The sequence below is a fragment of the Dendrobates tinctorius genome, unplaced genomic scaffold (assembly GCF_039654945.1).
Source record: "Dendrobates tinctorius isolate UK_male_01 unplaced genomic scaffold, ASM3965494v1 ptg000112l, whole genome shotgun sequence".
Classification (NCBI taxonomy): domain Eukaryota; kingdom Metazoa; phylum Chordata; class Amphibia; order Anura; family Dendrobatidae; genus Dendrobates; species Dendrobates tinctorius.
In genome coordinates this window covers 1,289,642-1,312,260 of record NW_027361780.1, presented here as the reverse complement: position 1 = coordinate 1,312,260, position 22,619 = coordinate 1,289,642, and the positions used below count along the sequence as shown (strand labels likewise).

The following is a 22,619-nucleotide window of genomic DNA, read 5'->3' as shown; positions in this document are numbered from 1 at the left end:
CGCGGCCCCTCACGCCGTATGACGTCCCCGCGCGGCCCCTCACGCCGTATGACGTCCCCGCGCGGCCCCTCACGCCGTATGACGTCCCCGCGCGGCCCCTCACGCCGTATGACGTCCCCGCGCGGCCCCTCACGCCGTATGACGTCCCCGCGCGGCCCCTCACGCCGTATGACGTCCCCGCGCGGCCCCTCACGCCGTATGACGTCCCCGCGCGGCCCCTCACGCCGTATGACGTCCCCGCGCGGCCCCTCACGCCGTATGACGTCCCCGCGCGGCCCCTCACGCCGTATGACGTCCCCGCGCGGCCCCTCACGCCGTATGACGTCCCCGCGCGGCCCCTCACGCCGTATGACGTCCCCGCGCGGCCCCTCACGCCGTATGACGTCCCCGCGCGGCCCCTCACGCCGTATGACGTCCCCGCGCGGCCCCTCACGCCGTATGACGTCCCCGCACCTCTCCCACACAATGTGGTGTCCCTCCACAACCCCCTATGCAGTATGATGTCCCCACACAGCATGATGTCCCTGCACAGTGGAATGCACATACTGGTGAAATTGAGATTGATTGTGGCCTTGTGGTGTGGGTTGCTATTGTTTCCAGACCTTTGTCTGGCATTGTCCGTGGGGCGCACAGGGACAGTCAGTGGGTGGCACTTTTAGATTTAACATGTAGGAACATACTAATGCTAGTTAAAAGCCTAAAGTAACTCACAGCCCTATGCACACCTTTGTGTGAGCTATTTTGTACAAAAAAATGAGATATCGTGGTTGCGTGCTTTCGTCCTTACTTACCCTGAGGGTGAAGCAGACTTGATGGGGAAAATTAAAATCTGATTACCGTAAATTGTAGGCGTTGAGTTCAAATTAATCTAGGCTGGTTTACTTTCTCTGAGGCCGCTTTCACACATTCAGTATTTGGTCAGTATTTTACATCAGTAATTGTGAGCCAAAACCAGGAGTGGGTGATAAATGCAGAAGTGGTGACGTGTTTCTATTATACTTTCCTCTGATTGTTCCACTCCTGATTTTAGCATACAAATACTGATGTAAAATATTTAACAAAATGTGCAGTTAGTGTTGTGAAATATGATGAAAGATCTTCTGCACTACTTCATAGTCTTTGCTGGGAAGTTCTGCAGAAGTAGATACCATATTTATTTTTTAAAGAAGCAAGAGGAGGAGAGGGAGGGTGGGTGCAGGGACAGTTTTGGGCAAAGTGGGGCCTTGGGCAAAAATATAAAGTGGGGCCCCAAATGCTAACATATTGCACCATCTCTCATACATTTTGGTTGTATGAACTCAGTGCATGTTAAGGCTGTTAAATGACCGTGATTGATGAAGTTGTTCAACTCTTGTTTCCCAGCCTCTTTAACACCGGCTGAGGAAGAATGATGGATACAGAATGATCACTAGTAGATCAATCTGTCCCCATACAGTATAATGTTATCAGCAGCATATCTGCAGTTTTCACCAGGCGATGTGCTGCTGAGAACAATGATTTCTCTTCCACTATAAACAATCCAAGCACTCAATGAATAGGCTGAATTTTGCTCGTTTAGTATAATGCACACCCCATACATAGTGCACCACATATTGTAATGCACAAACCATAGTCCTCAATATAGTATAATGCATCACATAACCCTCCATATAGTATAATGCATCCCTTAGTCCTCCATACACTTTAATGCACTCCTCCATAGTGTAATATGCACCCATAGTCCTACATACACTTTAATGCACTCCTCCATAGTGTAATATGCACCCCCCATAGTCTTCCATATAATACAATGCACTCCCCATAGTATAATGCACCCCATATAATATAATGTAGTGCCTTTAGTGTAATGCTCCCCCTATATAGTACATATAGTATAAAGCAGCCCCCATATAGTAGATATCATATAATGCATCCCCCATAAAGTACATGTCATATAATTCAGCCCCAATAGAGTATAATGCACACCCCATATTCCTCCAATATTATGGCTACCATGTACTCACTGATTTAAAAATAAATAAATACAATACTTAACTCTCCCAGTTCCCCCGCTTCTCCAGTGTCTGTAGTGTCTGCTCTGCAGTTCCACTACTCGTCACAGTGTGGCGCCCGATGAAGTGGCATCAGAAGCAGAAGGGGAATGATGGGATGGCAAGCATCAGCTGACGCTCTCTCCTCAATCATTGATTTCAACTGTATTGGCATCTATGGTGCTGATGCAATTGAATGCGGGGTCAGCGCTGCCGGACTTAGCACCGGGTTCTCCTGACTCATGGGCCCCATAACGGCTGTGTGGTGCTCCCCTATTAGCGCACGCCACTGGCTGGGGGCAATGAGGGCCCTAGGCAAAAGCCTAATTTGCCTGCCCCCAACACCGGCCCTGGGTGGGTGCGAAATATTATACATCATGTCCATGCTTCTTGCAAACACATTTTTAATCCTTTTACTAATCCATAGACTAAAAATTTTAGTCTCTTACAGAATTGTTTTCCTGAATAAAGGAAACCTGTTACTTGCCCTTGAAAAATCCCTGCGCTCCCGTGATTGTGCCACTTTTTCTCCCCATTTTTGCGCTGCGTCACTACATTGCAGAGACATTGATATTTGATGCTTTTGGAACGTAATATTTGAAGTCTTTGCTTGCAGTCCAACTTGGGCATTACTTCAGTCTTCTCTGAGGACGTGTGCTTTTACTGCTCTGTCCTAGATCCTGCCAGTCACAACTTTGCATCTGATCTACTAGTCTGACGCAGCTGAGCTGTGATTGTCAGCATGTGGGAGGGAATAATCAAGCACATGCCCCCAGAGAAGACTCTAAAGAAACGCTCAGTTGGACTTCAAGCAGAGGTTTCACATACTGCGCTCCAAAAGCAGCAAATGTGAACAACTCTGCAGTGGACCAACCCAGCGCAAAAGGAAAAGAGCTGCATAATCATGGGAGCCAAGAGATTGTTGTTGTTTTTTTTTTTTTTTTTGGTTTTTTTTTTTGTAAGTGACAGAATTAAGCATGGTGGACTGTCCAGGAAATTACCTGTATTGCAATGTGGAAAGTACCAAGAAGAACATGATACAAAATCTCATTTCATGTACTTTTTTCAATTAATTTAAAGAGAACCTGTTATCAGGTTTTTAGGTCCAAAATGAAATGTTTATAAAGACACTTTAATGATGTGTAGATTCTTACCTTTCTTGCACAAAACTCTTTTTTTTGATTTTTTGGGAAATCCACAATTGAATTTGTATGGTAGTGCATTGCAAGTGCAGTGGGTGGGCACAGCACTTACAGCTCTTCTCTCCCTATTATTCAGCACCTGCCTCTGACTGACAAGTAACTTATGTTTCATTGAGCTGTTAATCTAGACAAGAAGGAGGCAGCATCCGGGGAAAAAAAGATGAGTTGAGTGTGCAATCAAGCATATTGTTCCAGGAGAGAGGGTAGCGCATAAAAACGGCAGAGTATAATAGGGAATCAAACACCCTGATGCAGCAGAGTTGAGTGCGGACAGCAGCAGGAATAGTAGAATTTAGGTTTGGCTTTTGGATAACAATCAGAAGCATTGGAGTAGATAATCAAGCAACTGACTAAATCAGTCATTTGAGAAGTGACACTAAATTCCTGGGTACTACTACCCGTGTACTCAGATGGTGTGCAGCCACATGAGCCGGCCTTAAAATGCTTTGGGTGATGAGATCAGAAGTACATGTGGAGTTACCACGATAATCCTGCAGAGGTAGCCGGCCATAGAGAATGGAAAAAGCGGAGCCCGTTGCTGAAGGTGAAACAGGTGAGTAACCATGGAAATCATATCTTCTCGCTTTGGTTACAGACAAACCATGTTTATTGGCAGTTTTATATTATAAATTGTATCTGCAATCTGCTAATTAGCATGACATGAACCGAAAACTGCAAAAAAAAATAAATTATGACTATTTGCAACGTTGCTGCTTGGTTTGTTCAAGTTGTATAAAAGTAATAGAATTGGTTGAGTGTGTGCTTGCGTGTCTTAGGCTACAAAAGTTCTTTCACAGCTCAAAGGTTTATTTTTATTTGTTTTTAGTTATAAAAAAAAGGCAGGTTTATGTGTCGCACTGTAAAAATGACTACAAGTTAAAACTTTTAGACGTTTATTGTCTACATCAAAATCATGTAAAAAAAATATATAATACGGCAGAGGATTTCTACACAGATTTTAACCCAAATTTCTCTCCAATTTCCACGTTACCAACAGCAAGTAGTCTTCCCCGGTTTTCACCGAGAAATCTTAAGTTACGGTTTATACAGTCGCTGCAGGTTTGAAAACCGCTTCAATATAAGTAACATGTCGATTATGCATATTAGCCTCATTAAGTGGAGTCAGTCTGTATCCTGGGCAGTGCGAAAGGCACATCCACTGTAGAAATGAGGGTCGGCTACGGCTTATTGCTAATGTCAGATTTTTCCACAGGAAAGATCTGCCACGTGAGCATACCATTATGAATTACTATACAAACTGTTTAGACTTCTAATGTAGATATAGTGGTCATGGTTGCACTTGGTGAGCTTGTGTTTTCTTCTGTTGCCTCTCTTGCTCTTTCTTGTGTTTGAGTTGCCATTAATTTTCGCGTTTCGGTTTCAATTGTGTTGGTATCTCCCAATGAAATCTCATCCATGGTAAGATTGGCTTCGTGAGCTTTCTTCTGCCATGTTTCCATTCCTGATGGCCACAAAATACTGGATGCACTCAAAAAGTCTCCGTTGCTCCTCACTTGACGCTTTGATTGTGTTAATTTAGCCTTTAGCTTAGATACTTTGTTGGCCAGTGCCACAGTGCACACAATTAACATGGCCACAATGAACACTAGGACGGCGATTATGACAACACATATGATTATTCCAGTCTTATACTTCTCATCGACAGTACATGTTGCATTAGCCGTGATGCTTGGACTGTGGGATTTGACTGTAGGGTTACTTTTGATTCTCTGTGTTTCCTTCCTTGTGGTTTGTTGGGTGATATTATATGTAACTGTTGTGGGCTTACTTGTAGTTATGTTGTGACCCTTAAGTTCTGAAGCAATTTTATATAAAGAGTTTGTAGCATTGTCTTCATGAAGTGACAGGAAATGGTCTGGAGCATCTGACGTGCTGCTAACGTCGGTTACTGCTGGTTTATCAGTGATGTTGAAATTTCTGTATCCTACTTCTGCTTTACAACAGACGGAAAGACACAATATCACAAGATGCAGTGAAGGCTGCTTCTTCTCCATGTTCTCATAAACTCTCCCGTTATCTGCCAAGAAAAGGAAACAGTTGCCCGTAAGTGGTCTGTGTATCTACAAGTTCATGAAGATGTTAAAGCAACCTTGGTATAAAGTATATGCAATATATTCTTAAAGGGGTATTCTCAAGTTTGGAAATAATTTCCTATCCCAAATTCCCGGTAGCCAGTGGTCGAACAGCTGGAATCACTTCCAATCCTGAGAACTGATGCCCTGAATTATGGATTGTGAATGAAGCTGTGGTTGATCACTGCACTTCCATTCATTCACTTTTTTTTGTTTACTTATATAGCGCCATTAATTTTCAGCGGCAATTTACAGTTTTTGGTTCGTAGCTGACACTTACCCGTGCCGAACTTTGGAGTAAAGTTAAGGTCGGCTACCAGAACCCAAAGTTCCACAGGTGCTCTCATCCCCTACCCACAATCTAAATTTCCTACCAGTATGTTTTTGGAATGTGGGAGGAACCCTAAGCAATCAAGGGGAGAATATAATAAATTCTTTACAGATGTTGTCCTTGGTGGGACTTGACCCCAGCACTGCATGGTTACAGTGCTAACCACTGAGCCACTGTTCATTCTAATGGGAACGCCAAAGAACAGCCGAGCGCAACGCTCTGCTATTTCCAGTAATCCCATGAAGAGTAAATGGAGTCTCTCTTCTCTGGATTAGTGGTGGTCCCAACGGTCAGTCCCCCAGTGTTAGGAAAACTATCTCCTAACTCACAGTAGAATACCCATTTAGGCATCATGTTCAAATTTAGGGTTATTAATTAAAGTGGCACAATTAATTTGTTCTTGGATGCCAAACAATAAATATGATCAGGAATTTGAGATATACTTGTATTCATGCGAAAAGTTCAGCAATTTCTTAGCACTTGACAATTAGTTTTAAAGTCTCCTATGTATTGTTGGCACTTTGCTTTGTGTTCTTCAGTTAATAATAAAAATAAAAGGTGGGCAGAAAAAGCCATAACACTCCTGCATCATTTATAAATCCTATACATATGTACCACCGGTGACTGCTGCCTGGGAGAGTGCACAGGGGATCCAACCATGGACTCTGCTGGCCCGCCAATCCCATCCACAGACAATACGTATCAGTCTGTCTGTGTGTCGGAAGCATGTGTTACTAATACGAGATGTCCTGCTCGTGTGTGGTAATGTCTGCCGGTGAGGGGGATTTCCTGACCTCTATAGAGAATTGTCTTCAGTATCCCCTGTGCTCATAGGGAATGCCCTTTATTTATGATAAGGAATTTATATAAGTTTATAGAAAGTACAAACTTTGTGTTCTTCCAGTTTTGAGCCGTTTCTAACATTCTCATCAAAGCTTGAACCAAAAGTTTTAGCAAAACGCATTTTTTGGTAAATTAATATTTTCCTTACATATAAGTTAACATTATTATCTGTATTAAAAAAATATATTAAACCTTCAGACATTGTGTTCATAAAAATAATCTCAATTGCCCTCATCTATGAATAGGTTAAATATGAAAACCCCTCTTATAAGTCCAAAGCTCATCTGGCTTCATTGAAAAAATAAATTTTTTGCGTGCACATATAGTTCCTTACTGATTGATTTTCCATTCCTTTTCTAAATGACTTTTTTCTTTTGCAGAAGCAATGATTAAATTCCCTAGAAATATTTTAACTTTTTTGTGGTTGGTGCTGCAAATGTATGCCATCATAAACTAGAATATACCAAATTTAATTGTGATAATCCATCAATCGTGTATTGAGCATATTTATTGTCGTCTCTTATATAGTCATGCTGTATGAAACGCTTGACACATTTTAATAATTATTGATACTCCGCTTAATTATTGCCAGCGTTAAGTACATAGAATGATAGTCGGTCAGTTTTTGCTCACCTCAGAGGTCTTTTTGGCTCTTCGTGTCTGAATCCGGGTTGTATAGGATACAATGTCTTCCTTACACTTCAAATCTTGTAATGCTCCGAAGATTGCCTTACTGCTGTCTGTTTCCTTAGTGTAAAACCACAGATGACCGGCTTCCTGTTTTGCTTTTGCACATGCTCGCTGTTACGCTAGCTTATAAAATAAAAAAAAAACCCTCCTTGCCTTGAGTAAATAGTCTGAGGGTGTTGTCATCTACAAGATAACGTTTATGGTGTAAAGTTCTAATATGGATTTTGTCCTTTTACATCCAGCAGAGATGATGAGATTATTAGTTGTTTGTGTGTCAGTGCTGAGTCAATAGCTACAGGTGAAGGAAATGGCTGACAAGTAGGATCTTGTTAATGTGCTCTATCCATAGCACCAGGATATAATGCAATTATTATTCACCACACTAGATTTTATTTATATAATATATGAAGCTCAAGTGTGTGTATGTGTATGACCGGGATTGGCATCCGCACCGTCGCAGCTACAGCCACAAAATTTGGCACAGTCACACGTCTGGACCCCAAGAGTGTCCTAAGCTATGTTGAGGCGAAATTTTAACCCCGCGCGTTCCAATTCCCCAAACAATTTTGCCCCTATCTACATAATGGGGGAAAAGTGTGTATCAAGCCCCGCCCCTCATTATGATGTCATAATGGTTGCCATGGCGACGCCGATGTCATCATAGGTTGCAAGCCCCGCCGCCCGCTCATTATGATGTCATAATGGTGGACCATGGGATGGAGGATGTGTGATGGGTATATGGGCACTGGACTATGGGATGGAGGATATGTATGATGGGTATATGGGCACGGGACTATGGGATGGAGGATGTGTGATGGGTATATGGGCATTGGAACACCAGAAGCAACACAAAAAAAACCCCTAAAATGTAGCTTTTAATTCAATCACTAAAAAACATTAGTAGAAATGACTAAAAAAAGGGAAGGGTAGAGGACAAAAATAAAGAGTGGCAGCAACACTGTTATATATCTATGTAATCATAACAAAATATGGGCCAAAGACTAAATTGCCCTGGTCCGCCCTGTTTCAGCCCTTCCTAGCCGCTGAGGTTGGCACCCTAGTTGTTGACGATATGGCGCCCCCGCTCAACGGCGGTATCCCTAACAGCCCCTAAGTCTCCCTACGTGTACAAAAAAGGACACAAAAAAAGTACACACACTAATGATACCGAAAAACAAAAGTGAAGAGACATAAATAGTCTCATAGACAATACTAAAGTGCTATGAACTTATCTCGTAGTAATTCTGATAATGTAAATACCCCACAATATAAGCTTATCTCGTAGTAAAAAGACAGAAAATAAAGGGGGTAGTATCAAAATGCAGCTTTAGGTAAGACTTATCTCGTAGTCACCAAAAATGCTAATAAGCTGCAATAGGCAGACCCAATTACCAAATGGCAAAATCAGTAAAAAACGACTTAGTTACTATGCCCGGGCAGCGCCGGGCTCTTCAGCTTATATATATATGTGTTTCAAATTATTATGCAAAAAGAGTTTAGGAGTGATATGGTTAGAATTTCTTTGTCATTTAACCCCTTCCCGACCAATGACGCCACATAGGCGTCATGAAAACTGGTGCCAATCTGACCAGTGACGCCTCTGTGGCGTCATGACTTTAAAGCCCCCCTGCGGGTCGGGTGACTGGGGTCACTGAAAGGTCACCCGACCCGCATATACAGGGGGCTTTGTTCTTCACCACAGGGGGGCGTGGCTTCACCCTCACGAGGCTACGATCGCTCTGATTGGCTGTTAAAAGTGGAACAGCCAATCAGAACGATAGTAATATTTCATCAATGAAAATAAATGAAATATTACAATCCAGCCATGGCCGATGCTGAAATAGCATCGGACATGGCTGGAGACACTAAGTTAAACCCCCCCGCCGACTGACGGCGCCGATCGGGCGCCGCCACCAACTAACAGCGGCGATCGGCTGCCACTGTCACAATCTGCCCCCTCCCCCTTCCCTCCGCTCCCCCCACCTTCCGATCCCCCCCACGATACGCACTAACCCCCCCCCCCCCCGGCCGTCCCGGTCAATGGGCGCCGCCATCTTGGAAAATGGCAGGCGCAGTGCGCCCGGCGGCAGATTAATTTTTTTTTATTTTGATCACTGTGATAAACTCTCACAGTGATCAAAATAAAAAAAAAAGTAAATCACCGCCCCCCCCCTTATCACCCCCCATATGGACAAATAATAAAATATTTTTATTTTTCAATTAGGGTTAGAAATCGGGCTAGGGTTAGAGTTGGTATTAGGGTTAGGGGCAGGGCTGTGGAGTCGGAGTTAGTTTTGGTTGGAGTCGGAGTCGGTAGAAATGTACCGGTTCCGACTCCAGCTTTAAAAAAAATGTATTAATATTTCATAATTGAACTTGCATATGAATTTTATAAATGTTACGCAAATATATATGTTCTATCAAACTATGAACAACAGTGATAAGCAGTTCTGCTGGAGATAGAGACATTTCTTACTTCTTGTGTGTCACTGTTCTCCACTGCCCTTATCTAATCTTATACTTGGTTAACCTCATGCTGCCCCAACCCCCCTACTTACAATGTATGAAACTGAAAGTGAAAATGTGTTGCAAATTCTTAGTAGTAAAGCTCCTCCTCTAGACTAGATCATACTAGGTGTGCGTCTTCCAAGCATCTCACAGCTGCCTGCTACTCAGAAGAGGAAGACTGTAAGAAGTATTATCCTTTCAACAAACTTTGCATCAATTAACTGTGAGTACATGAGGAGTAATAACAGTATTACGGACCACTATATCAGTTGTACGACCTGGCAATAATTTTGTACAATTGTTTTTAGGAAAAACAATTGCCATTTGGATTGTGAATGCAGAATTAAAAACCTGAGAATGTCAAAGAAGCATCACATTAAATCAGCTGTATTTGAACATTTCACCATCACTCAAGATAGAAAACATTGTCTGTCAGTGTATGACAAATGATCCAGACGAAAACAAATGCTGTGAAGCCAAGATGAGTGCATATTCAGGCAAAGATAAAAATGCTCCTACCTGAGCTTCTAATCTAAAGAGACATTTACAGCGCTTTCATCCAGAAGTACTGAAAGCAGTGGATGAGAAAGACTGCATCCAAACCAATGAACCAGTGCCCATCTCTTCCAGCCAAACAAAGGAGCAGAGAACTTTGCAGCCATCAGTTGCAAGATATTTTGTCAGTGACAAAGCTACTGTGACAATGACAGTAGATACATTTAAAAAACAGATCATAGAGCTTGTTGTAAAGGATAGTGTGCCTATTTCATTATTTTCACGACCAGCTTTTATGTGTCTGAATGGGGAAATGGCCCGCAAGCTTGGTGTTTCTCTGGAGAGAGAGAGTATTAGAAAATTAGTAATCGAAGAAGCTTTTAAACAAAAGGAAGAACTTAAAAAAAACTCTCAAGGGACGCTTTCTGTTTCTTAAAATGGATGCCTGCACACGTCACAGAGTGAACTATTTTGCCACCAATGTCCGATTTGTTTGTGACAAAAATGAAATCGTTACCAAGACATTGGCAGTAAAAGACACCAAAGCTCATCACACCAGTGAGTTTTTCCAGGTCTTGGTGGAAAAGGTTCTGCAAGACTATGAACTTAAAAAAGAGCAAGTTCTTTCTGTAGTAACTGACAATGCTTCAAATATGATAAGTACTATTAAGCTAATGAATGAGAGTAATGATGGTGACCAGCAGCTAGAAGAACATTCTGGGTCCACAGACACAGAAATGTTTGAAATAGAGGAACACAGTATTGTAACTGAGGAGCAAACTGAAGTTGCTTCAGATGAACAGCAACATGATAGTTTAGATGATCTTGTTGAAACTGTGTCAAAATATGTTCTTTCATTCATCACATGCGCTGTGTTGTGCATACGCTACAGCTGGCTATAAGAGACAGTCTGCAAGAAGGACATGCTGCTGCACTGATTGGCAAGGTGAGAAAATTGGCTACTGTTGCCAGAACCCCTAAAGTTGACTCAATTTTGAAGAGACGTGCTGGAAAAGGGGCAATTATTGATCAAGCCACACGATGGGGCAGTACTTAATGATTCAGCGCTTGGTTGAACTGAAAACCTTTCTTGTAGACATGGCTAACCCTCAACTGACACTAAATGAAAGTCAGTGGAATCAGGTGACTGAGCTGGAAAAATTGCTAGAGCACCCATTTACAGTGACTAAAAAATTACAAGCAGAGGACTTAACTCCAGGTATTTTCTTAAAGGAGTGGAAGAACCTGATGTTTCGTCTGTCCCAAAGAGGAGGGTTAATTGCAAGTGGCATTGCTACATCAATGAAACGGAGAGAGGAGCTACTATTACAAAATAACATTCTTTTGGCAGCTGTTTATGTAGACCCAATGCATCGGATTCTTCTAGATGATCAACAGCTAAGTAAAGGAAAAGAAGATCTGTTTGAAATAGCAGTAAGGATGAAAGGGTTGCAGAACAGTCAGGAGGAACAAGAAGAATTTGGTCGTCCTGCCACATCTTCACCCTCATCATCAACTGATGAAGAATTTAATTTCGAAAAATATTTGGATCACAAGGACCGTGCAAAGCGTTCCCGCATAGAAGAGTCATCCCCATCAAGGAACACAGCCAGTACATTTCAGCAGAATTTTTCATGTGCACTAAAAGAAATTGAGAAATTTGACCGTTCATCAAAAATAACAGTGCAACAAGCGATTCCTCTGTATCCTGACATTGTCAGAGATGTTGCCCGAGTGGTTACTGCTTTGCCACCAATACAAGTTAGTGTAGAGAGGTTGTTCTCTGCTCTCAAAATAATTAGATCAGATTTGAGGGCATCCATGAAGGAGGATCTACATAGTAACATAGTTATTAAGGTTGAAGGGAGACTTTAAGTCCATCTAGTTCAACCCATATCCTATCCTAACTTGCCCTAACATGTTGATCCAGAGGAAGGCAAAAAAAACCCATGTGGCAACAAGTAAGCTTCACATTGGGGAAAAAAATTCCTTCCTGACTCCACATACGGCAATCAGACTTGCTCCCTGGATCAACGCAATATTAAGGAAACTAGTGTATATACCCTGTAATATTATACTTTTCAAGAAAGGCATCCAGTCCCTTCTTAAATGTTAGTAGGGAATCACTCATTACAACATCATATGGCAGAGAGTTCCATAGTCTCACTGCTCTTACAGTAAAGAATCCGCGTCTGTGAGTATGCTTAAACCTTCTTTCCTCCAGACGTAGAGGATGCCCCCTTGTCCCCGTCACAGGTCTAAGAGTAAAAAGATCATTAGAAAGCTCTTGGTATTGTCCCCGCATATATTTATACATTGTAATAAGATCACCCCTAAGCCTTCGATTCTCCAAACTAAATAACCCCAAATGTATTAACCTGTCTTGGTATTGCAGACCCCCTAGTTCCCTAATAACCTTGGTCGCTCTTCTCTGCACCCGCTCCAGTTCAGCTATGTCTTTCTTATACACCGGAGACCAGAACTGTACACAGTATTCTAAGTGTGGTCGCACTAGTGACTTATATAGAGGTAAAATTATGTTCTCCTCATGAGCATCTATGCCTCTTTTAATGCATCCCATTATTTTATTTGCCTTTGCAGCAGCTGCCTGACACTGGCCGCTAAATGTGAGTTTGTCGTCCACCCATACACCCAGGTCTTTTTCAGTGACTGTTTTGCCCAGTGTTTTACAATTAAGCACATAATTATACATCTTGTTCGTTCTACCCAAGTGCATGACCTTACATTTATCCCCATTAAAGCTCATTTGCCATTTATCAGCCCAAGCTTCTAGTTTACATAAATCCTCCTGTAATATAAAATTGTCCTCCTCTGTATTGATTACCCTGCAGAGTTTAGTGTCATCTGCAAATATTGAAATTCTACTCTCTATGCCCCCTACAAGGTCATTAATAAATATGTTAAAAAGAAGCGGGCCCAAAACTGACCCCTGTGGTACCCCACTGCTAACCGTGACCCAGTCTGAGTGTGCGCCATTAATAACCACCCTTTGTTTCCTATCCCTGAGCCAGCTCTTAACCCACCTACACATATTTTCCCCTATCCCCATTGTTCTCATTTTATGTATCCACCTTTTGTGTGGCACCGTATCAAAAGCTTTTGAAAAGTCCATGTACACCACATCCACTGCATTCCCTTGGTCCAGTCCGGAACTTACCTCTTCATAAAAGCTTATCAGATTAGTCTGACAGGAACGGTCCCTTGTAAACCCATGTTGATATTGGGTCATGAGGTTATTCTTCTCCAGATACTCCAGTATAGTATCTCTTAGAAAACCCTCCAGGATTTTACCCACAGTTGAGGTTAAACTTACTGGCCTATAATTTCCAAGTTCAGTTTTTGTCCCCTTTTTGAATATTGGCACCACATTTGCTATACGCCAGTCCTGTGGTACAGACCCTGTTATTATGGAATCTTTAAAGATTAAAAATAATGGTCTATCTATGACTGTGCTTAATTCCTGCAGTACTCGGGGGTGTATCCCATCCGGGCCCGAGGATTTGTCAATTTTAGTGATTTTTAGACGCCGCCGTACTTCCTGCTGGGTTAAGCAGGTGACATTTAACAGAGAATTTTTATCCCTGATCATGTTATCCGTCATGGGATTTTCTTGTGTAAACACTGTTGAAAAAAAGTCATTTAGCATATTGGCTTTTTCCTCATCCTCATCCACCATTTCACCCAGACTATTTTTAAGGGGGCCAACACTATCATTTTTTAGTTTCTTACTATTTATGTAGTTAAAGAATATTTTGGGATTATTTTTACTTTCTCTGGCAATGAGTCTCTCTGTCTCAATCTTTGCTGTCTTGATTTGCTTTTTACAGAATTTATTTAATCTTCTGTATTTAGTTAATGCCTCATCACTACCTATTTGCTTTAATTCGCTAAATGCTTTATTTTTGTCCCTTATTGCGCCCCTTACAGCTCTATTTAGCCATAGTGGTTTCTTCCTATTTCTCGCATGTTTATTCCCATACGGTATATATTGTGCACAGGTCCTATTCAGGATGCTAATAAACGTCTCCCATTTTCTTTGTGTATTTTTATGTCTCAGGATATCGTCCCAGTTAATTCCACCAAGATCATCTCTCATCCGTTGGAAATTTGCTTTCCTGAAGTTTAGTGTCCTTGTAACCCCTCTACTACACATCTTATTAAAGGATACATGAAAACTTATTAATTTGTGATCACTGTTACCCAAGTGACCCCCAACCCTTACATTTGTTATGCGGTCTGGCCTGTTGGTTAATATTAGGTCTAGCAGTGCCCCCCCTCTTGTTGGGTCCTGAACCAGTTGTGAAAGGTAATTGTCTCTCATAGTAGTCAAAAACCTATTACCTTTGCTGGAACTGCAGGTTTCTGTTCCCCAATGTATTTCAGGGTAGTTGAAGTCCCCCATAATAATGACTTCTCCTTGAGTCGCAGCTTCATCTATTTGCTTTATGAGGATATTCTCTGTTGCTTCCATTATTTTTGGAGACTTATAACAAACCCCTATCAGTAATTTATTATTTTTCCCCCCTCCCCTTATCTCTACCCACAGGGATTCTACATTTTCATTAGATTCATATATATTATCACGAAGGATGGGTTTTAAGGATGATTTTACATATAAACACACGCCTCCCCCTCGCTTATTTGTTCGGTCATTTCTGAACAGACTATAGCCCTGTAAATTAACCGTCCAGTCGTGGCTCTCGTCCAGCCATGTCTCAGATATCCCCACCATGTCATAATTATGTTCCAACAACATTAACTCCAATTCCTCCATTTTGTTGGCAAGGCTTCTGGCATTAGTATACATGCACTTTATGTATCTCTCTGTACCTCTATTCTTTCTTAAATTATTAACTGTTCTAACCCCACCCCCCATGCCACCCCCACCCCCAATGTCATTATTTGTGCCCAGGTCTCTAGCTGCACTGTCTTCCCCTCCTATAAAAGGAATACCCTCCCCCCCCCCGTCCCTAGTTTAAACACTCCTCCAACCTTCTAGCCATTTTCTCCCCCAGCACAGCTGCACCCTCCCCATTGAGGTGCAGCCCGTCTCTAGCGTAGAACCTGTAGCCAACTGAGAAGTCAGCCCAGTTCTGCAGGAACCCAAACCCCTCCTTCCTACACCAATTCCTGAGCCACTTATTTACCTCCCTAATCTCCTGTTGCCTCTCTGGCGTGGCACGTGGTACAGGAAGTATTTCCGAAAATACCACCTTGGAGGTCCTTGCTTTAAGCTTACAGCCTAATTCCCTGAAATCATCTTTAAGGACCTTCCACCTACCTCTGACAGAGGCAATACTTTTTCTGAGGACAAATTTATAGATTTCTTCTTATTAACTGCATAAAAGTGTTTATTGCATATTTACTTACAGTTTAGAAAAGTTTATAAAAGTTATTTGCTATATTCTATTTGTATTGTAATAAATGTAGTTTTTGCTCTAAGTGGTCTGATTACTTATATGATGGTGAGAAACTGAATAAGCACGATGTTTAATATTTTACAACAGTAAATTTGTTGTTATGAATTGGCCATTTATGAAGGAGTCGGAGCCGGAGTCGGAGCCTGATAAAATCCAGGAGTCGGAGTCGCAACTGTGGCTTACCGACTCCACAGCCCTGGTTAGGGGTGTGTTGAGGTTAGGGTTGGAGATAGAATTGAGGAGTTTTCCACTGTTTAGGCACATCAGGGGATCTCCAAACACGACATGGCGCCACCATTTATTCCAGCCAATTTTGTGTTCAAAAAGTCGAACAATGCTGCCTCCATTCCGAGCCCCGACGTGTGCCCAAACAGTGGTTTACCCCCACATATGGGGTATCAGTGTACTCAGGAAAAATTGCACTAGAACTTTGGGGGTCTAATTTCTCCTGTTACCCTTGGGAAAATTAAAAATTGGGGGCTAAAAAAATAATTTTTGTGGAGAAAAAATTATTTTTTATTTTCACGGCTCTGCGTTATAAACTTCTGTGAAGCACTTGGGGGTTCCACGTCCTCACCCCGCATCTAGATTAGTTCCTTGGGTGGTCTAGTTTCCAAAATGGGGTCATTTGTGGGGGGTTTCCACTGTTTAGGTACATCAGGGGCTCTGCAAACGTAACATGACCCCCGCACACCATTCCATCAAGTCAACATTTCAAAACGTCACTACTTCCCTTCCGAGCCCCAACGTGTGCCCAAACAGTGGTCCCCCCCCATTTATGGGGTACCAGCGTACTCAGGACAAACTGGACAACAACTTTTGGGGTCCAATTTATCTTATTACCCTTGTGAAAATAAAAAATAGTGGGCTAAAAATCATTTTTTGAGGGGAAAAAAAATATTTTTTATTTTCACGGTTCTGCGTTATAAACTTCTGTGAAGCACTTGGGGGTTCAGAGTGCTCACCACACATCTAGATAAGCTCCTTAGGGGGTCTAGTTTCCAAAATGGGGTCACTTGTGGGGGAGCTCCAATGTTTAGGCACACAGGGGCTCTCCAAACACGACATGGTGTCCGCAAACGATTGGAGCTAATTTTCCGTTCAAAAAGTCAAATGGCGCTACTTCCCTTCCGGGCCCTGCCGTGTGCCCAAACAGTGGTGTATGACCACATATGAGGTATCGGTGTACTCAGGAGAAATTGACCAACAAATTTTAGGATCCATTTTATCCTGTTTCCCATGTGAAAATGAAAAAATTGATGCTAAAAGAAAATTTTTGTTGGAAAAATGTTTAGGCGCACAGGGGCTCTCCAAACGCGACATGGCAAACGCTATATATTCCAGCATATTTTCCATTCAAAAAGTCAAATGGCGCTCCTTCCCTTCTGAGCCCTGCCGTGCGCCTAAACAGTGGTTTATGACCACATATGAGGTATTGGTGTGCTCAGGAGAAATTGCCCAACAAATTTTATGATCCATTTTATCCTGTTACCACGTGAAAATGAAAAAATTGATGCTAAAAGAAAATTTTTGTTGGAAAAATTAAAACGTCCATTTTTTCCTTCCACGTTGCTTTAGTTCCTGTGAAGCACCTGAAGGGTTAATTATCTTCTTGAATGTAGTTTTGAGTAGCTTGAGGGGTGCAGTTTTTAGAAAGGTGTCACTTTTGGGTATTTTCTGCCATATAGACCCTTCAAAGTGACTTCAAATGTGAGGTGGTCCCTAAAAAAAAAAAAAAAAAAAAAAAATGGTTTTGTAAATTTTGTTGTAGAAATGAGAAATCGCTGGTCAACTTTTAACCCTTATAACTCCCTAACAAAAAAAAATGTTTCTAAAATTGTGCGGATGTAAAGTAGACATGTGGGAAATGTTATTTAGTAACTATTTTGTGTCACATACCTCTCTGGTTAACAGAATAAAAATTCAAAATTTGAAAATTGCGAAATTTTCAAATTTTTCGCCAAATTTCCATTTTTTTCACAAATAAATGCAAAAATTATCGACCTAAATTTACCACTAACATGAAGCCCAATATGTCACGAAAAAACAGTCTCAGAATTGCTAGGATCCGTTGGAGCGTTCCTGAGTTATTACCTCATAAAGGAACACTGGTCAGAATTGCAAAAAATGGCCTGGTCATTAAGGTCAAAATAGGCTTGGTCATGAAGGGGTTAAACTCATTGATGGTGATGTGTCAGGGCTCTTTATATCACTGAAAGCAATTGCAGATACCTGTGCAAATTAGTTTGGCAGGTGTGTCCAAATAAAGGCAAGACTACTTAAGAAGGCTGTTCCACATTATTAAGCAGCCTACATTTTTTGCCAAAATGGGAAAGAAAAAGGATGTGTCGGCTGCTGAGAAGCAACAAATTGTGGAGTATTTAGGTCAAGGCATGACTACAATCAACATTGCCAAGACACTTCATCGTGATCATCGCAAAATCAAGAAGTATGTAGCTGATACCCAGCACACACGTGTGCGTGCTGATAAGGAAAAATTGAGGACTCTTTCCAACAGGCAATTGCGTCAGGTTAAAAGAGCAGCTGCAAAAATGCCTTGTCATAGCAGTCAAGTTTTTGAAGCTGCTGGTGCCTCCAACGTCCCCCGAACAACAAGATGCAGGGTCCATCAGTGGTTTGCAGCTGTGCGTAAGCCATCCTGTCGACCACCTCTATCCACTGCACACAAGCAGAAACGGCTCCAGTGGGCCAGACGATACATGAAGACTGACTTCCAAACTGTTTTGTTCACCGATGAGTGCCGTGCATCGCTCGATGGTCCAGATGGATGGAGTGGAGGATGGCTGGTTGATGGACACCCCATGAAAACACGGCTAAGGCGCCAACAAGGAGGAGGTGGAGTAATGTTCTGGGCTGGAATCATGGGGAGAGAGATTCTCGGCCCCTTTAGGATCCCTGAAGGGGTAAATCTATGTGGAGTTTCTAAAACAGCACTTCCTGCCCTGGTTCAAGAGGAAGAACCGTGCTTTCCGCAGCAAGATCATTTTCATGCATGATAATGCACCGTCTCATGCTGCAAATAACACATCTGCATCTCTGGCTGCTATGGGCATAAAAGAGGACAAACTTATGGTGTGGCCACCATCTTCCCCTGACCTCAACCCCATTGAGAACCTCTGGAGCATCATCAAAAGGAGTGTGTCTGATGGCGGGAGGCAGTTCACATCTAAGCAACAGCTCTGGGAGGGTATTCTGTCCACATGCAAAACAATGGAAGCACAAACCATCCAAAAACTGACAAATTCAATGGACGAGAGAGTTCAGAAGTTTCTTTCGAACAAGGGGTCCTGTGTGCAAATGTAATATCACCTAGAATAAACTTTTGACTTGAAAACTGATTTCATTTTGTAATAAGCTGATAATGCTTATAATTTCACAATTGACCATTTTTTTGTTCAAAATAAAAAAGTTGAAAACTCTGCTGTGCATAATAATTTGGAACATGCATTTTGAGTGTTAATTATTCTGAAAAATATACTGTTTTCATAGGCAGTTTGTTCAAAAACATTGCAATTATACTAGAATATTAGATGACTGAAAAATAACAATGACTGCAATTCATATAGGTAATTTAGAGAAAATATGAGGAAATATTTTTTGCATAATAATTTGGAACACAGTGTATATATACAATACAGACCAAAAGTTTGGACACACCTCATTCAAAGAGTTTTCTTTATTTTCATGACTATGAAAATTGTGGATTCACTCTGAAGGCATCAATACTATGAATTAACACATGTGGAATTATATAATATAAAAAAAAGTGTGAAACCACTGAAAATATTGTATGTCTTATATTCTAGGTTCTTCAAAGTAGCTGCCTTTTGCTTTGATTACTGCTTTGCACACTCTGGGCATTCTCTTGATGACCTTCAAGAGGTAGTCACCGGAAATGGTTTTCACTTCAGGTTTATTAAGTGGGATTTCTTGCCTTATAAATGAGGTTGAGACCATCAGTTGTGTTGTGCAGAAGTCTGGTGGATACACAGCTGATAGTCCTACTGAATAGACTGTTAGAATTTGTATCATGGCAAGAAAAAAGCAGCTAAGTAAAGAAAACCAAGTGGCCATCATTACTTTAAGAAATGAAGGTCTGTCAGTCCGAAAAATTGGGAAAACTTTGAAAGTGTCCCCGAGTGCAGTGGCAAGAACCATCAAGCGCTACAAAGAAACTGGCTCACATGAGGACCTCTCCAGGAAAGGAAGACCAAGAGTCACCTCTGCTGCGGAGTATAAGTTCATCCGAGTCACCAGCCTCAGAAATAGCAGGTTAACAGCAGCTCAGATTGGAGACCAGGTCAATGCCACACAGAGTTCTAGCAGCAGACACATCTCTACAACAACTGTTAAGAGGAGACTTTGTGCAGAAGGCCTTCATGGTAAAATAGCTGCTAGGAAACCACTGCTAAGGACAGGCAACATCAGAAGAGACTTGTTTGGGCTAAAGAACACAAGGAATGGACACTAGACCAGTGGAAATCTGTGCTTTGTTCTGGTGAGTCCAAATTTGAGATCTTTGGTTCCAACCACCGTGTCTTTGTGCGACGCAGAAAAGGTGAACGGATGGACTCTACATGCCTGGTTCCCACCGTGAAGCATGGAGGAGGAGGTGTCGGTGTGCTTTGCTGGTGACACTGTTGGGGATTGAGTCAAAATTGAAGGCATACTGAACCAGCATGGCTACCACAGCATCTTGCAGCGGCATGCTATTCCATCCGGTTTGCGTTTAGTTGGACCATCATTTATTTTTCAACAGGACAATGACCCCAAGTACGCCTCCAGGCTGTGTAAGGGCTATTTGACCAAGAAGGAGAGTGATGGGGTGCTACGCCAGATGACCTGGCCTCCACAGTCACCAGAACTGAACCCAATCGAGATGGTTTGGGGTGAGCTGGGCCGCAGAGTGAAGGCAAAAGGGCCAAAAAGTGCTAAGCATCTCTGGGAACTCCTTCAAGACTGTTGGAAGAACATTTCCGGTGACTACCTCTTGAAGCTCATCAAGAGAATGCCAAGAGTGTGCAAAGCAGTAATCAAAGCAAAAGGTGGCTACTTTGAAGAACCTAGAATATAAGACATATAGTATTTTCAGTTGTTTCACACATTTTTTTGTTAATTATATAATTCCACATGTGTTAAAATTCATAGTTTTGATGCCTTCAGAGTGAATCTACAATTTTCATAGTCATGAAAATAAAGAAAGCTCTTTGAGAAGGTGTGTCCAAGCTTTTGGTCTGTACTGTATTTATGTATACATGGTGTGTGTGTGTGTATGTGTATATATATATATGTGTGTGTGTGTGTGTGTGTGTGTGTGTGTGTGTGTATGTATGTGTATATATATATATATATAGTGTATGTATGGTGTGTGTATGTATATATAATATATGTGTGTGTGTGTGTGTATATACCGTATTTTTTGGAATATAAGACACCCCTAGGTTTTAGAGGAGGAAATTAGAAAAATAAATTGAAGCCAAAAATTTGGTAAATTCTAGGTTCAATTCAATCCCCTGTCTTGGTATGCACGGCTCACTCATCCCCCGCCTGGTGTGCACGGCCCCCTCTCATCCCGAGCCTGGTGTGCACGGCCCCCCCTCATCCCGAGCCTGGTGTGCACGGTCCCCCCTCATCCTGAGCCTGGTGTGCACGGCCCCCTCTCATCCCGAGCCTGGTGTGCACGGCCCCCTCTCATCCCGAGCCTGGTGTGCACGGCCCCCCCTCATCCCGAGCCTGGTGTGCACGGCCCCCCCTCATCCCGAGCCTGGTGTGCGCGGCCACCCCTCATCCCGAGCCTGGTGTGCACGGCCCCCCCTCATCCCGAGCCTGGTGTGCAACGCCCCTCTCATCCCGAGCCTGGTGTGCACGGCCCCCCCTCATCCCGAGCCTGGTGTGCACGCCCCCCCCCCCCCCCGGTCATCCCGAGCCTGGTGTGCACGGCCCCCCATCATCCCGAGCCTGGTGTGCACGGCCCCCCCTCATCCCGAGCCTGGTGTGCACGGCCCCCCATCATCCTGAGCCTGGTGTGCACGGCCCCCCATCATCCCGAGCCTGGTGTGCACGGCCCCCATCTCCGTCCTGGTATGCAAGGCCCCATCCTTAACCTGGTTTGATTGGCCCCCATCAGAAAAAAACATGAAAAAACTATTTATACTTACATGGTTTTGTTCCGATGCCAGCAGCTGCTTTATGCTTGTAAGGGATGTCATATGCTATTTGCAAGCTGAGGACAGCTGCCAGAACACTCACTACTCCAGTACTCTGTGCGTGGAGAGCATTGAGTATTCATTGCTCTTTAATAGCGTGCACAGTGTTCCTGCAGCTGCCAAGTGTTCACGTTTACCTGCATACTTCATTTATTCACTGCATTCTACACCTATGGGAGTGGAGATCAGTGAATATTCCCTTGAGTAGCAGGTACACGCGAACGCCCGGCAGCTGCAGGAAGCTGGCTGTTGCGGCTAACAGCATGTCCGCTATTAAATAGAAATGAATATTACCTTGCAGTGAATATTAATTTCTCTTTAGCAGCTGGCACAGGAGTTAGCCGCATCCACCAGCTCCTGCCTCTTGTGACCTGCTGCTGCCGCTCCCCCACCACAGCCGATATGACACCCCACCCCCCTTTTTTGTCCACATTTTGAAGGAAGAAAGTGCGTGTTAGTCTGGAAAAAAAAAATAAAAAATATATATATATATATTATATATATATATATATATATATTATATATATATATATATATATATATATATATATATATATATAATATATATAACAACTATGTGTGTGTGCATCATATGAAGACTTTTCACAGCGACAGCTGCGCAATGTATCACGATGTGCTGCATAAGACCGTGACAGTAACAGCTCTCACTGTCTTCTGCAGCGCATCTTGATACATTGGCCTGAAAAATAGCAGTGTCGTTATAATGCTCCTGAATAAAATGTGCCGTATGCCGAATCC

The 22,619-nt window shown here is 42.5% G+C and overlaps 2 protein-coding genes across 4 annotated transcripts in view; one reads left to right on the top strand and one right to left on the bottom strand.

Annotated features, from left to right (window-relative positions):
* NF1 (neurofibromin 1) overlaps window positions 1–22,619 on the top strand; it is a 419,128-nt gene that overhangs the window by 305,410 nt on the left and 91,099 nt on the right. The window lies entirely within an intron of this gene.
* EVI2A (ecotropic viral integration site 2A) lies at window positions 4,109–7,529 on the bottom strand. Its single transcript, XM_073589723.1, has 2 exons — window positions 7,133–7,529; window positions 4,109–5,270 (listed from the first exon to the last, which is right to left on the bottom strand). The coding sequence occupies exon 2, from the start codon at window positions 5,245–5,247 to the stop codon at window positions 4,495–4,497; it is 753 nt and encodes a 250-aa protein (XP_073445824.1). The 5' UTR covers window positions 5,248–5,270; window positions 7,133–7,529; the 3' UTR covers window positions 4,109–4,494.

Excerpts from the sequence above, each read along its gene's own strand:
- EVI2A (XM_073589723.1), bottom strand. The coding sequence starts at position 5,247 with ATGGAGAAGAAGCAGCCTTCACTGCATCTTGTGATATTGTGTCTTTCC.